Raw genomic sequence first — 16193 nt, 5'->3', positions numbered from 1 at the left:
AACTTGCAGGACTCAGTTCTCTCCTTCCACCATGTGGGTTCTGGGGATCAAACTCAGGTTGTCAGACTTGGCCGCAGGAGCCTTTACTCTCTGAGCCATCTTGCTGGCCCTATTTTAGTCATGTCTGCATACATTTACCTGTACCAAGAGCACGTAAGTGCCTAAGGAGGCCAGAGGTCACTGGACCTCTTGGAGCGAAAGTTACATCTGGTGATAAAATGCTTGATGTGGCTGCTGAAAACTGCCATCTGGGCCATTTCAACTCTAGCTGGTGTTGGTGCGACAGAGTGTCATGTAGTCCAGACTTACCTCAAGTTTTCTGTTAGTGTGTGACATCACACCTGGCCTTTTTACATTTGTGGGTAGGTGGGGTTTTGTTTGTATTTGTTTGTTTCTTTTTTGAGACTTGGTCTTCCTATGTAGCCCTGGCTTGGCCTGGTATTCAATATCTATATATTGATTGGCCTTGAGCTCACAGTGAATCCATTTGCTTCTGCCTTTCAAGTGCTGGGATTAAAAGCAAGCAGCACCACACCTGGTCACTTTAAAAATTTTAAGACAAGGTCTTACTAAGTTGCTCAGGCCACCCTTGAACCTGGGATCCCCTGGATTCAGCCTCTCAGATCGCTGGGATTGCATGTCTGTGGCATTAGATATGGAATTAAACATGATAAGGAAAATAATGTATGGAAAATGTAACAGCATCAGACATGCAGGAAGCACTTAATACTTTCTCACAGGATGAGTAATCTGAGTGTGGCATGCACTTACACCGTGTAGTCATTTCTTCTGAATTGAAACATTACTTCTTACAAGGAAGAGAAAGACTTACAAGATTCAAGAAGAAAGCCTTGGGGCTGGGGATTTAGCTCAGTGGTAGAGCGCTTACCTAGAAAGCGCAAGGCCCTGGGTTCGGTCCCCAGCTCCGAAAAAAAAAAGAACCCCCCCCCCAAAAAAAAAAAAAAAAAAGAAGAAGAAGAAAGCCTTTAATCCCACCGGAGGCAGATACAAACACTTGGTTAACTTCATATCCAAGTTAAGTGGTCTAGGCCCGGAACAAAAGATGGAGAAAGAGGAATTCTTCCTGTTTCTCCTCATTGCTTAGTCATTTAAACTAGTCTATTCCTGTTTCAGATGGGAGTTTACACTGTGGCTCTCCTGCTTCTTAGGCCTCTGTCTTCAGATAGAATTACAATACCAGCTTCCCAGGGTCTCCATTTTTCAGATATATAGATGATGGTCCCTCCTAGCCTCTGCGATCACATGTCCACAACTGCATTCATCCACTCTACCTATCATATCTATCTATCCATCCATCTATCATCTACCTATCTATCATCTTCTTACCTATCTTTCTATCATCTATCTACCTAGCTAACCACAAGTAATCTACTTATCTGTCTACATACCTACCTACTATTAGTTCTGTTTCTCTGCAGAACCTGATTATTGCTAGCGATCGAATCAAAAGAATCAAGCACATGAGAGAGAGATGCATACCTAACTCCAAGGTAGAGAAGAACAGTCACAAGCAAAGGACAGAGCGCTCATTCCGACATGGGAATCTACCCAGAAGCTAACAAACAACCTGAAGAGCGCCCAGGGAGTGTGAAATAAAAGCTGGGATAACACAGGGTCTTGAGGACAAGGAGGTAGAGAGAGCTCCAAGAAAAAGCTCTCCCTCACTGATGCTGTGGCACCGTGAGCTACGAAGCTCTTAGCAAACACTTGAGAAGCTCTTAGTTCCTGTAGGAAGCAGAAGAACATACTCAGGCCTCAGGGTATTTCTAGGACCTCATAAAGCCAGAAAATATATCTTAACCCAGAAGAGTGCATGCCTGTTGTGCCTAACAGGTCTAGAACACAAACTAAACATCAAATCCTTGCTCTTTGAGCTCCTCCTCTTACGCTACATGCTGTCCCTCTCACATTCCCTATTCAGCTTGTACAACTAATTAAACTATTCTTGATTACAGCCACACAGAACAGAAATATGTGTGTGTATGTGTGTGTATGTATATATATATATATGTATATTCAATAACTTGTTTCTTTAAAGATTTATTTACACAGGACAGCAAGGGCTACACAGAAAAACCCTGTCTCAAAACAATACATTTATGTGTATGTGCCTGTGTGGTTGTATGCTCAAGTGTGTGTAGGGTGTGCACACCTGCAGGCATGTGGAGGCCAGTGGAGGGTGTTGGATCTTCTAGAATCCAAGTTCTAGGCATTTGCAGGACACCGGGCTTGTTTGATGGGTGCTATGATACAAACTCCTGTCCTTAAAATTGTGAAGCATCTTGAGCTTCCTCTCCAGTCCCGTTTGTTTGAAGCTAACCTCAAATGTTAAAGGACTCCAAGTATCAGAGTTCATTAACATGTTCACATGTGTGTTTACCTGAATACCATGGCAACATGGAATGTGGAGGTCATAGAACATAGGAGCTGGTTCCTTCCTTCCACCCGGTGGATTCTGACTGAACTCAGGACAGTTAGCCAGATAGTGGTTTTTTTTTTTTTTTTTTTTTTTACTTTTCCTTTTCTTCTTTTCTTTTTTTTTCTTTTCTTTTTCTTTTCTTTTCTTTTTTTTGGTTCTTTTTTTTCTGGAGCTGGGGACCGAACCCAGGGCCTTGCGCTTCCTAGGCAAGCGCTCTACCACTGAGCTAAATCCCCAACCCCTACTTTTCCTTTTCTTTCTTTTTTCTTTTGCCCAGGATGGCCTGGAACTTGCTCTGTAAGTGGGGATGAGCTTGAATTTGGGATCCTCTTGTCTCCCCCTTCTCTGCTGGGATTACAGGTGTGCACTACCCGGGCTTAAGATGACTTGACATTTTGTTGCTATTCTGTGGCTAGAAACATTTTGTCTCTATGCTGTAGCTATCTGGCTGGTTGACACTTACTTCCAAAAGTCTGGAAAACACCTCATTTGTCATTGCAGTCTATTAAGTATTCAATTGGCCTTTCCATAAAATAAGTATGTGTGTGTGTATCTATATTTTTTTAAAAAAAACTTTAAAATGGGTATTATGTCTGTGTAGCACAAGTGGGCCTGGTGCCTGCAGAGGCCAGAAGAGGGTGTTAGATCCCTGGAGCCAGAGACAATTGGGAGCTGCCATATTTGTGCCAGGAATTGAACCCCAGTCTTCTAGAAAAGCAGTCATTGCCATCTTTCTAGCCTCAAATATCTACAGTTAAAAAAAAAAAAGAAGAAAGAAAGAAAAAGAAAAGGTGGAATGGATAGAAACTCCCTTCACAGCTGGCACAGTGACTAAGTTTTCCTGATAGTAGTTAAAATTAGGCTGATAGAATTTCATGCTTTTAGTGTTTTTTCCTTAACCAGGGAGGTCTCACATCTCAGGCTGGCATTGAACTCCACGTGCAACTGAGGATATAACACTGAACCGATGCCTTCACTTTGTACCACCATACCCGAGTATGTGACGCTGGAGATCTGACTCAGGGTTTTGTGCCTGCTAGGCAAACCTTTTACCAATTTAAGTATGACTTTAGCCCTATTTTTAGTCTCTTTTCTCTGGGCTAAACATAGCTCGTGCTTTCTGGGTATCCTTTGTAGAGAGGCATGGAAGAGGGTCCTGCATCAATAACTCCCAAAATCAATGGTCGCAAATTGGTCACGGCCCCTGAAATGGTCCAAGTAGCTCTGTAAGAGGCACACTTATTTTCGTCCTGGTGAGTTGGCTCAGTGGTAAAGTGCTCGCTGTCAACCCTGATAACTCCAGTTCTGTAGGTTCTCCTCAGACCTCTATGCATCCACCAGATCCTGGATATAAATCCATAAATAAATGTAATAAAAAGAATTTTTATTAAAAAAGTTATATATTACATTCCAGACGCTATGACCAAACAGTTCTCCCCTACAAGAGCTTCATATATTTTCTAAAGAGTCACTATTCAAAAAAAAAAAAAAGAGTCACTATTCACGGCAAATTAAGTAGGAATATTAATAAACAGCAAAAGTACTTAAAAAAAAAACAAACAATCCAAAAACAACAAAAAACAGCGTGTGGGGAGTGGTGACACACACCTTTAATCCCAGCACTCGGGAGGCTGAGGTTAGCTCACCTCTAAGTCCGAAGCTAGCCTGATCTACATAAGCGAGTTCCAGGACAGCCAGAGTTACACAGAGAAACTCTGTCTCAGGGATTAAAGGGGGGAAAAAAGAACAATAAATGTTTATCCCAGGCCACGGGGGTAACCTGAACTCCGTCGCTGTACTCCGAACCCTCAAACCTTCCACAGCCTGGCGGGGGAGCGGAGCTCGATTGCTATTGGCTGCGGAGGGGAATGATGACCCAATCCTCGTCCAGTAACACGCCTCCGCCTGGGATCACTTCCGTCGCGGGGATCAATTTCCGCCTAGCGTGCCCTACACTCTCGCGCGGGTTGGAGCCAAGATGGAGGAGTACGCGAGAGAGCCGTGGTGAGCTGCCGCCGTCGCCCTTGTCCCTTACCCCCTCCGCCCGCTGTGGTCGGAGTTCGAAGTGCAAGCGGAGGTCCGCGCCGCATGGCTCCGAGAGCTGGGCAGCTGTGGGTGGCGCGAATGAGCGTGACCAAGGTGGCTTTTTAATGCAGTGTGCGGGAACTCAGCACCCCGATGACCTTGTGCATAGGGAGGAGGTCCGGTGCCCGGCTTGGTGGAGCTTTGGAACCTCCTCCCTAGGGCAGGTGCTGTCGACCTTGTGTGGGGACAATAATGCTCCCCTCTGCCGGCTGAGGACCTTGAACACGTCCCTGGGCCTCGCTCTGCTCAGTTCTAGCTTCGACGAAGGGAATGTAGATCTCCGAGTGCCATACTTGAGGCCTTGTGTGTATGGTCATAAGTGTTTCCATGATGAAGCATTTCAAATGAGTAGACCACGAATTTCATCCACAGTCCAAGGGGTCTGGATGAGCTCTTGTGGGTTGGAGCGGCTTTTCCTGCGTGGAATTCCCGGACAAAAAGAGATAAATCAGTTTGTGGAAAATAGAAGGAGATGAGCTGTGTATGTTCTCCGAAAAGCCACGAACGGAAATAAATTCATCCATTAAGCGTTTATTAAGTGAGGGCTGTGTGCTTGGCTCAAGGAGTAAACAAGAGTAAATCAGGCATAGCAAGATAGAAAGTTAGTGTAATAGCTGTTGAGTCTCTCAAGTTTTTTTGAATAAAGCCTCAGGGGTCACAAGCAGATTTAGATCTTGATATTTAGGTTATTCTGGGTTTGTATTTGTTTGTAATGAGAGTCAGGGTATTATCCTCAAATAGTGGATCTGCCCAGGATTTTAAATTATTATTTGGTGGCACCCCCAAAAGTATGTTTGAACCCTCTGTCCTCCAGAGAAGGTTATCTCCATGTGTTGAGGTTGGATATGCAGGGTTTAGCTGGACTGTAAATTGGTATTGGATACCATATAATGACACAGATTGGTAGGAGAGGGTAATTTTGTTGCATTAAAGATTTTATAAGTTGCTGAGTTTTTCCCCAGGTCAGGTGGCACAGGCCTGTAACCCACACTTCATGAGGTAGAAGCAGGAGAACCAGCAAGTTTAAGGACAGCTTGGGCAGGTTCTAGGCCAGCCAGGTTAGACCTTGTTTCACACATATTTTCAGCAGTAGGAGTGCATGTAATCTCAGCACTTAGGCAAGAGGGTTGCCGGTTCCAGGCCAGCCCAGGATACATTGCAAGACCGTGTCTTAGTGTTTAATAAAGTCGCTGGACATTCCTTTTCTTAGTATGTCCTGAAGCCTGCACTGTCTGAAACAGTAAATGGGTTTAATCATTGTCATAATACTTCTTTTATCATTTGTTGTCTTTAGACTATATAAATATAGTGGAAAGAGTTTAGGGCGTTTAGAGTACCAAATTTTGTGCTTAAGTTGGCTGTACTACTCACTCAGTTGATTTTGGGCAGGCTGCTTAATTTCTGTCTGAGTCTTTGTTCATTTGTAAAACGCAGAGGAGATAGTCACAGACTTTTTGTCAAGGTAAAAGACTATGAATTCTAAACCACAAAATAGTTTATTATTCAGATTCTAGTAAGCAATAATGGTAAGTTTAAAAGCATACTGTTTTTATAGCGATTGCCAGGGTCTGTGCACTATAGTGCTTGTCTTTTGTAGGGAAGGATCATAGATTGGAGGTTAAGACAGGGTTTTACTATGTAGCCTGGGCTGGTCTCTGAGTCTTGATCCTCCTGCCTTTCTCCCAAGTGCCTATCTCTTGAGACTGACACACTGAGAATTTCTTCTACTTCTAATGGATGTGCTACTTACAGACCGCTTTTATGTTGTTGTTGCTGCTAACTTTAGACTTTGTGAAACTGTTTATAAGCCTGAGGAAGCCTCTCGGGCTTACCCAAAAAGCATGTGTGTGGGAACCAGGATCCAGGAGTGGGTGAGGGAGGTAGAGCCCCTAAGCTGGGAAAAGAGACTCCAGATCCCTGCATCAAGGTGCAGATCTACTGTATTGCACAGCAGCAAGCATTTTATACAGCCTTCGGACTAATGGAGAATTGACAGGAACTCTGGAGTAGCCAATCATCCCACTGTCACCATGAGGAGGTGCCAGGCTGCCAGAGCCTGAGGAGACTTCTGTAAAGGTGGGAAGCAGCCACTACCCTATTTCGGGCCCATTCCTACTAGTTTGCTAGGGTCCTCTATTTTGTGTCACATGGTATGCTAGTGGTTATGTGCTCCAGAGCTGTGACTTCCTCACGTTCTCCAGCTTGGGCTGCAGCATGCACTCACATAGAAACAACAGTCTTAGTGTTTGTTTCACAGAATTCATTTAGGTTTGAAACACGGTGAGTAATGGGTGCCAGCAGTGGACTAGACTCCCAGCCTCTTACTGGAAGGAGATGGTGGTGGAAGAATTACAGCTCTATTGAGTTGGTTGAAAGAGAATTTACCGTGTGTGTGTGTGTGTGTGTGTGTGTGTGTGTGTGTGTGTGTGTGTGTGTGTGTGAGTGATAACAAAGAAGTTTATATAAATCCTTAACAAGGCTGGAGATGCTGGATGTGTCAGATCCTGGATTCTATACAGACTTTTATTAGCCAGATCCCTAGAGGAGTGAGTGGTTTTACTCTCCTGGTCAGATTACTCAGATTTCAGTATTGTCTAAGTTAGGGAGCTGCATTTGGATATTGGGTTAACTTCTAACTGTCAAATAATATTCTAGTGTGTTAAACGGATCTGATGCAAACTGAAGCTTAAAATGCTATTTTGTATTTACTTATCCTGAAAAGACTTCAGACTCTGCTTCATTGGGTCCCAGCTTTAGACAGGATCATGCCTTAGTTTCTAGAAACTGAATCAATATTGTTGATTACAGTTCTTTTCTTTCTTTCATTTCTCTTTATTTGCTTTTTATAGTGTACTTCTTGGAACAGACTTAAGATAAGTTTTTGTGAGTGTGGTAGTGTGGACTTACAGTGCCAACACTCGGGGACCAGGCAGCAGCTATAGGGAGGGGGCCAGGCTGTTTAACAAGACGTGGCCCACACCATGATACCGTTCTTTTAAAGAAGAGTGCGACTGTTAAAGCCGTCTAGCTTTGGGAACCTGAGGCTGAATACCTGTGGATGAGTTCAGTCTCCTTTCCCCTATTTTACAAGCTAAGTCTATTGGTTAGTGGGCTCCATGTAGGAACCTGCTGCATTCTTTCCTATATTAAGCAAAAGAAGGTCTATGGCTTATGATTAAGAAATAAGGTCATCTTTTCTTCCTTCCTTCCTGTTTTTAGCCCCTGGAGAATTGTGGATGACTGTGGCGGTGCCTTTACCATGGGTACCATAGGTGGTGGCATCTTCCAGGCCTTCAAAGGTTTTCGAAATTCTCCAGTGGTGAGTGAGTGATTGGTCTTATTTTATATTCACTGGAAGCCGGGGCTTGTTGATATTACTGATGGCCACATCAGTGGATTAGAAATAGATTACACTTACAATCTATTACATAGTTGATGTTATTATTATTATTACTATTACTATTATTTGTGTATGTGGATGTTTTGCTATGCAGTACTTACTGCCTGGTGCCCATGGATCAGATCCCCTGGAACTAGAATTACAGACAGTAGTGAGTGCCAGGAAATGGACCTGGGTCCTTTGGAGGGCTGTAAATGCTCTTAACCTCTGAGCGATCTCTCCAGCTCTATTTTTTTTTTCATGATATATTGGGATGTTTTGTCTGCATGTTTGTCTGCACCATGTGCATAGAGGCCAGAAGAAGACATTAGATCTTCAAGAACTGGAGTTACAGACTATTGTGAATTAGCATGATACTGGGAGTAAAACCTAGGTCCTCTGGGAGAGCATCAAGTGCTCTTAACCACTGAGCCACCTCTCCAGTCCCTGATCTATTTACATTTTAAACCACTTCCTTTTGTTTTTGTTATAGGGAGTAAACCACAGACTCCGAGGGAGTTTAACAGCTATTAAAACCAGGGCCCCACAATTGGGAGGTAAGAGGAAGGTTTCCATTTATACTTTTCATTTATATTTTTGCTGCTTTCCTGAACATGGGGCTCTATCTGTCTGTCTCCTGTCCCTCTCTCTGTCCCCTTCTTCATTGGTCCACAGACTGAACTCAACTCTAGAACTTTCTGCCTCGCCTTCCTGAGTGCTGAGATTACAGGAGTTTAGCCAGTCAATTGTATTGTTTCCTCTTTTTATATTAGTGATTTTGATTTGCTCTGCTTGTCTAGTATCCCTGTAAGATCTTTTTGATTGATGGCTTTGTTTGGAAAGTTAAGTTGGATTATTGTACTTTTAAAATTCTGTCATTTAGGTATCCAATGCTTGTTTTATTTTAACTTAGGGCTTCTGTTGCTACAACAAAACACCATGGCCACAAAGCAAAGGGTTTATTTGGCTTATACCTCCATATTATTGTTCATCACTGAAGGAAGCCAGGACAGGAACTCAAACAGCAGGAACCTGGAGACAGGAGCTGATGCAGAGGCCATGGAGGGGTGCTGCCTACTGGCTTGCTCCCCACGGCTTGCTCAGACTGCTTCCCTTTTGTTTTTGTTTTGTTTTGTGTTTTTCAAAACAGGGTTTTTCTGTGTAACTCTGGTTGGATCAGGCTGGCCTTGAACTCAGATTGACCTGCCTAGCCTCCCAAGTGCTGAGATAAGAGCATGGGCCACTACACACCCAGGCAGGGATTTTTTGGGAGGGAGGGTTGTTTTCTTTTGCTTTTGAGACTGTGTAGCCCTGCCTGTCCTGAAACTCACAATGTAGACCAGGCGGGCCTTGAACTCATAGAAATTCACCTACCTCTGCCTATGAGCTGAAATTAAAAGTGTGAGCCACCGCACTTGGCCTTTATCCTACTTTCTTATAGAACCCAGGATCAGGCCCAGGGATGGCCCTACCTACAATGGACTGGACCCACCCTTGTCAATTACTAATAAAGAAAATGCATTAGAACTGGGTCTTAGGCATTTTCTCAGCAGAGGTTCCCTCCTTTCAGATGACTCTAGCTGTGTCAAACTGATAATAAGAAGAGTCAACATCCCCTCCCTCTTTTCCAGAAGGAAGACTATGTTCAAAGCTCAGATTTGGAGAGGCAGAAATGATAGTTTCTACAGTAACATGACGCTGAAGAAAATGTAATGTAAGGGATCAGAGAGACCAGTTAAGCAGGTTGGTCTCCATGGCTGACTTTAAAACATTGTGCAGAAACCAATGCAAAATATCAGGCGATTATAAAGACATGACATTTATAAAACTAGAAGCCGGAAGAAAAGGGATGACCAAAAAAGTGTGGGAATGATCTACATGTGAAAATATAATATCAAATCAGAGCTGACTGTTTCATAAGTCATTGTAAAGACTTAATGCTTGCAGGGTTGGGGATTTAGCTTAGTGGTAGAGCGCTTGCCTAGGAAGCGCAAGGCCCTGGGTTCGGTCCCCAGCTCCGAAAAAAAAGAACCAAAAAAAAAAAAAAAAGACCTAATGCTTGGGTGATGTGGCTTAGGGGTTTAAGAACACTGGCTGCTCCTTCAGAGACTGTGGGTTCGATTCCCAGCATCCACACGACAGCTCACACCTGTTTGTAATTCCACCTCTAAGGAGCTAGGCCTCCTTCTGGCCACCAGACACACAAATGTATGTGTACATTTCTTTCTTTGTTTATTTACTTTTACTTAATTGGGTGGGGTGTGGAGGACAGAGAACAACTCTGTGTTCGTTCTCTCTCTCTCTCTCTCTCTCTCTCTCTCTCTCTCTCTCTCTCTCTCTCTCTGCCGGTGTGGGTTCTCAGGTCATCGCACTTGGTGTCCTACCACTTGGGTCATCTCACTGATTTCTTAAGAACAAGTGTTGTCTTAGCAAGTACTCTGACTCACATGAGAAGTCTTGGTTTTTTGGGTTGTGGTTGTTTGGGGGGGGGGTTTGTTTGTTTGTTTTTAATCTGTGTTTTGCTTGCATGTGTGTATTACACCATTTATGTGCCCGGCACCCATAGAGGCTAGAAGCCGAGCTAGATCTTCTAGAGCTGAATTAAGAGATGGGCTTGAGGGGTTGGGGATTTAGCTCAGTGGTAGAGCGCAAGGCCCTGGGTTCGGTCCCCAGCTCTGAAAAAAAAGAAAAAAAGAAAAAAAAGAAGAGATGGGCTTGAGCTGCCGTGTGGGTGCTGGGAACGGAGCCCAAGTCCTCTGGACGAGCGGCCAGTGCTCTTAGCCCCTAAGCTATCTCTCCAGCCAAAGTATGAGATGGGCCAAAGATGAGGGGGCGTCTGCTGTGTTCAGCTGGTACATAAGAACTGGAAAAACCTGGAATGGTGTGGTTCAGATATTTGTCGAATCCCTGTCTGTTGCTCTTGTTAACATCCTGTTTCCCACCCTATTAAGAATGGTTGTCAGTTTTCCTAATGCTGCAACCCTTTAATACAGTTCTTCATGTTGTGGTTACCCCCCAGCCATAAAATTATTTTCAAGGCTACCTCATAACTATAATTTTGCTACTGTTATGAGTTGTAATGGAGATATCTGATATTTACGGTGGTCTTAGGTGACCCCTGTGAGTCATTCAACAACACCCCCTCACATAAGGGGTCCTGTTGCCTATAGCTTTTGGCTACGCCACCTATATTCCTGGAAAGGGCCGCTGTACCAGCCGCTCTCCTTTCTTCCCTCGAATCCATGGATGAAAGATACACCATGCTCATTTTCAGCTTGCCTTCTTGGTACAATTGCTGGGCGCTACTATTTCCCGCCTGGAAAACGTACCCTTATCATTACTCTTAGTTCCGTTTCCCTCACCTGGCCTAACTTGAGTTGTTCAGTTGAATCTAATCCCTGCTAAACATCTCTGACACCTGCCTATAGGAGTGATCTGTGTGGCCACTTTGTTTTTGTTTTGAGAGCTCACATGACTGGTCAACTTTTCTCCACCAGAAACCTGGTGAACTCTGTCTCTCCTTCCTTGTCTCTCCCTCCTCTTCCAGGGACCAGGAAGTCCTGCCTGTACCTTCTGTCCAGCAGTTGGCCCATTGCTTTCTTTACTAACAGACCAAGAACCAATTGGGGGAACAGGACCTTAGCATTAGAACTGTTCCTACAGGGTCATGACCCACAGGTTGAGAACCACCACTTTTTTTTTTTTAAATAAAAAATCGACTAGGCCTTCTGTGTCTAACTTCCTGGTATTCCCTGATTCCACATAGGATGTTCCTCTGCTTCTTGAGTATGTGCTGTAAAGTGGTCCAGAAGGGCTGGCTTTCTCTGTGTTCTATCAGTGAGTGCCAGAGTAGATGCTCTCTGATACTTAATGAAGAAAGGTAAAATTTTGAAAGGAAGGAAGAAGGCACACCTTCCAAGAAGGAACCTTTGGTTTGGAATACTGAAATGTTGTTTAAAGAAAGGTGTGTTCTTCTGAAAAAGTGGTTTAAATGTTACTAGACTTTTGTAGCTTCTTTTAGGCTTATATATCTATTCATTTTAGTTTGATTTATGGTGCAGGGTATTAAACATAGGCCTTCGAATGTGCTGCACAAGAACTCCACGACTAAGCTAAATCCAGTCCCAGGAGTTTGTTTTTTCCCCTTCCTACCAACCACCTCCCACTCCTTTTCAGACAAGTTAGAGATCATACTAATTTTTTTAATATTTATTCATTTGTATTGCATGCATTCCGATGTCTCTGCCACGTGTATGTAGGTCCATGGAGGCCAGAAGAGAGTTTCAGGTCCCCTGCAGCTGGGCTGGCAGGCAGTTGTGAGCTCATGGATGTGGGTGCTGGAACTGAACTCAAGTCTTCTGCAAGAGCAGCAAGCACTTTTCACCACTGAGCCATTTCTTGCCCCAAGATACTTTAATGTAAGCATGAAGCACAATGTTTAGTAAAAAGAGGCACACCAGGAGTATGGGTGTGAGCTCCCTAATTGCTTTTCCTCTTCTCTCTCTTCTCTGTGATGGGCTCATTAGATAACCCCAGGCTTAGTTCCAAAACAAATTTACTTGAGTATAATATTTTAATATAAGGCAAAAAAGAAATTTAGGCTTGTTGTTTTTTGCTTGTATTGTTTATAAAACAGGTAGCTTTGCAGTTTGGGGAGGCCTGTTTTCCACGATTGACTGTGGTATGGTTCAGATAAGAGGCAAAGAAGACCCCTGGAACTCCATCACTAGCGGTGCCTTAACAGGAGCCATCCTGGCAGCAAGAAGTAAGTGCATATTGCTTTCTGTGTGTGCTTTGGGTTTTGTGATGCTTGAGGGTTGAGCCTGGGGCCTTGGACATGGTTGGCAGGTGCCTTACATTGTACTGTATCCTCATCCTATTAACTAAACCAGTTTCTTAGAATGACCTATCTGCCTTTAATTAATGAAACTTGTCAGTCAGGAGGCAGAGGTAGGTAGATCTATGAGTTCAAGGCCAGCCTAGTCTAAGAATTGAGTTCAGAACAGCTAGGGCTACACAGACACAAACAAAAAATGAAACCTGAGACTGAGCATTGTTTTTTGTTTTGTTTTTTTTTTTTTTTTTTTTTTTTTGTATAGGATAAATATTCATGGTGATCTGAAAAGTTAGTAAGAATAAAAAAGTATAGGATTGGTGGGGTTTTTAAAAATTTATTATTATTACATTATTTACATGTCTGTGTGTGGGCACATGTTCCAAATGAGGTCGGGGGACAGTTGGTCAGAGTTACTACTCTCCTTCCACCACTTAGATTCCAGGAAGTGAATTCAGAGCCTGTACCTGCTGAGTCCATCTCCTAGCCCGTTTGTCTGTCTGTCTGTCTGTCTGCTGACAGGGTCTCCTGTAATCCAGAAAGGCCCTGAACTTCTTCCATAGCTCAGAATGACATTGAATACCTTATTCTGCCTCTGGTCCTCACGTTCTGGGATGACAGGTGTATGCCCTTTGGAGAGTGTGACATGTCTACTGATGTGTTACAGTAGTTAGAGCAGTGGCCATTTATTACATATGTGACTGATGAATGCCAAACACTTTGTGTGTAGTTGTGTAAGTTCTCCTCCACACAACTGTTAGGAGTAACAATCCTCTGGACCTTAAGGATAGAGTGCAAACCAGAACGCCTGTGATCTTGGACTAGAGGTTTACACTTTGCTCATAAAGGTCCAGGCACTAGTAGTAAGCTGATGTATTCGAGTAGGTTAATTTGGTGTGAATATATGTGCCCAGCGTACGGAAATCAGAGAATAACTTGTGGATTAGTTCTGTCCTTCCCCCTAGTGGGTCCCAGGATTGAATTGAGGTCATTCAGCTTGGAGAAAAACATCTTTCCCTATTGAGTCATCCGGCTGGTCCAGAAACATATTTTAAACTTATGGACTGTGTAATCTTGTTGGTTGATTGGTTTTTGAGACAGTCTTACCATTTAACCTTGGTTTTCCTGGAACTTAGAATGTAGACCAGACTGACTTCAAACGCGTAGAGTTCTGCCTGACTCTGTATCTCCGTGCTGGGTTCTGCCCAGGGACTATGTGATCCAGTGCTATAAGGGATGCAAGCATGCCTCAGAACTGCATACATGCAACATGGCTGTAATGCAGTAGCTTTTATATTGGTTCTTTCTGTTCCTTTGATAAGACACGATCAAAGCAATATATAGAAGAAAGTTTATTTGGGGCTTACAGTTTCAGAGCCTGCTCCAACCAGATCACACCACCTAATCCTTCCCGAAGGGCTCTACCCCTGGGAGGATTCAAGCATATAAGCATGTGGGGCCATCTTGTGCAAACCATCTCAGCTTTGTTTAAACAATAGACTGTCGCTGGAGTGGGCTCCTCAGCCATTGTTTGCTGGCTGTGGGTCTTGAACAGTGAAAGAGTTTGAGAAACAAGAGAACGTAACTCTATGGATAGCCCTTTTCTTTAAAGCAGTCTTTGTGATTAATGTCTTCAGATGGACCGGTAGCCATGGTTGGGTCAGCTGCGATGGGCGGCATTCTCCTAGCTTTAATTGAAGGAGCTGGTATCCTGTTGACCAGGTTTGCCTCTGCACAGTTTCCTAATGGTAAGTCCTCTTTCTCTTCAATGTTCTAAGTTCACACACATGGGAGCAGTTCCCTGACATTAAGAAAGAATATTTTATTTGGTAAAATGGAGTGGTTTGTGAGTTTTACTTTGGGTATCAATATATTGTCTATATTCGAGTCTATGATGGCCTCAAAAGCTGGTGTACAAGTAGTAGGTGGGGCTAGAGAGACAGATGGCTCAGTAGTCGTGAGTACATGCTGCTTTTGCAGAGGATCCAGCTTCTGTTCCCAGCACCCACTTTGGTCGTTCATAGCTAGCTGTAACTCCTCTCCAGTTCCAAGCAGATCTCATGACCTCTTGGCCTCCACGGGTACAACGCATGTGTGGCACACATAAGCAGGCACATGCTTCACATAAATAAAAATAAAGTTTTTAAAAGTAGCAGGCCTATAATTATCACTTTAGCTAGCCACAATGAAAAAATGCTTTGGCACATAAAAAATAAATAATAATGTTAAAAATGTATTAAGAAACAGGAGATTTTTGTTTTGTTTTTGTTTTCTAGTCTTGATCCAGGGAAACTTATAGCAGTTCCTTTAAACACTACTGCCTTCAGGCCTGAGAGGATAGTCTAGTTGGTAGAGTATTTGAGCAGCACAAAGCCCCGAGTTCCTCTCAAGCAACAAATCAACTGGGATGGTGCACACGTGGAGGCAGGAGAATCACCAGTTCAAGGCCGGCCTGATTTTAAGCTGGACAAAGTCTCAAACAAAACAACAATAAAAACTATTAATTTTCTGTGATAGCTCCATGTGGCTGTCCATTCTCAAATACCTGGGGAGCCAGTCTGTCCTGTGATAAATCTGAAGGCTCTCCAGGCCTCTGGTGGGCATCGGGCAGATCTTTATATGGATTGATGTCTTTTCTACATATCTATACTTTAAATCGGATGCTGTTTTCTTACACATCCCTCTCCCATCTTCCTTGCAGGCCCTCAGTTTGCTGAAGACCACTCCCAGTTGCCTTCAAGCCAGTTGCCGTCCTCACCATTTGGAGACTACCGACAGTATCAGTAGGACTTGGTCCCCAGGATTCCTGGACCTGGGTGGACTGCAGTTTGGTAGGGTTTCAGAAGATCAAGTTACAGTCTGTTGAAAGCCTTAGGTGGGACACCGGCGGCCAAGCAGGCCATCAAGAGACATTTAGCACATTTTTCTATTTAAAAGAGACTCAGAGTGTGGAAAAGATACCGAGTTTATTTATTCATGCTTGGATTGCATCTGTGATCAAAATAAATGTCTAATACCATTTAAAGAATGTATATGAACTTAGAAGATAAAGGACCAAAGGCCACATAACAGTGAAACTCGACTGTCCTTCCTTCGGGACTTCTCTGCCTGGTGTTTATGTACAGTTGTTCAGACAATAAAAGGCTTCTGGGACTTGACCTTTCCTTTAAAGTCATAGTTCTGCCTTTCATACTGAGCAGACTTCAGATAGCGCATGCTTATGCCAATCCGGCAGTTTACGGGAAGTGGATTATGTGAGGACTATGTAATCAGCATGAATCATTACACGGGATTGTAAGGATTGAAAGATGTGCCTTGTGTTTATCCTTTGCTTTGTAAGCAGACTGCTGTCTTGGTTTAGCAGGTGCTGGATAGTCAGGCATAATGCACACCTTTAATCCCAGAGCCAGAGACAGGTGGATCTCTCTGAGTTCCAGGCCAGTCCGGGTTATATG

General features: G+C 43.6%; 1 protein-coding gene across 1 annotated transcript; it reads left to right on the top strand.

The window, feature by feature from the left end:
• Positions 1–4400: 4400 nt before the first annotated feature.
• Positions 4401–15909, top strand: Timm17a (translocase of inner mitochondrial membrane 17A). Its single transcript, NM_019351.2, has 6 exons — positions 4401–4444; positions 7745–7844; positions 8398–8461; positions 12541–12669; positions 14376–14486; positions 15440–15909. Exons 1-6 carry the CDS (start codon positions 4419–4421, stop codon positions 15523–15525), a joined length of 516 nt encoding a protein of 171 aa, NP_062224.1. The 5' UTR covers positions 4401–4418; the 3' UTR covers positions 15526–15909.
• Positions 15910–16193: the final 284 nt, after the last annotated feature.

The sequence above is a fragment of the Rattus norvegicus genome, chromosome 13 (genome assembly GCF_021556685.1).
Source record: "Rattus norvegicus strain SHRSP/BbbUtx chromosome 13, alternate assembly SHRSP_T2T, whole genome shotgun sequence".
NCBI classification, from domain to species: Eukaryota; Metazoa; Chordata; class Mammalia; order Rodentia; family Muridae; genus Rattus; species Rattus norvegicus.
This window is presented reverse-complemented; position numbering and strand designations above follow the sequence as displayed.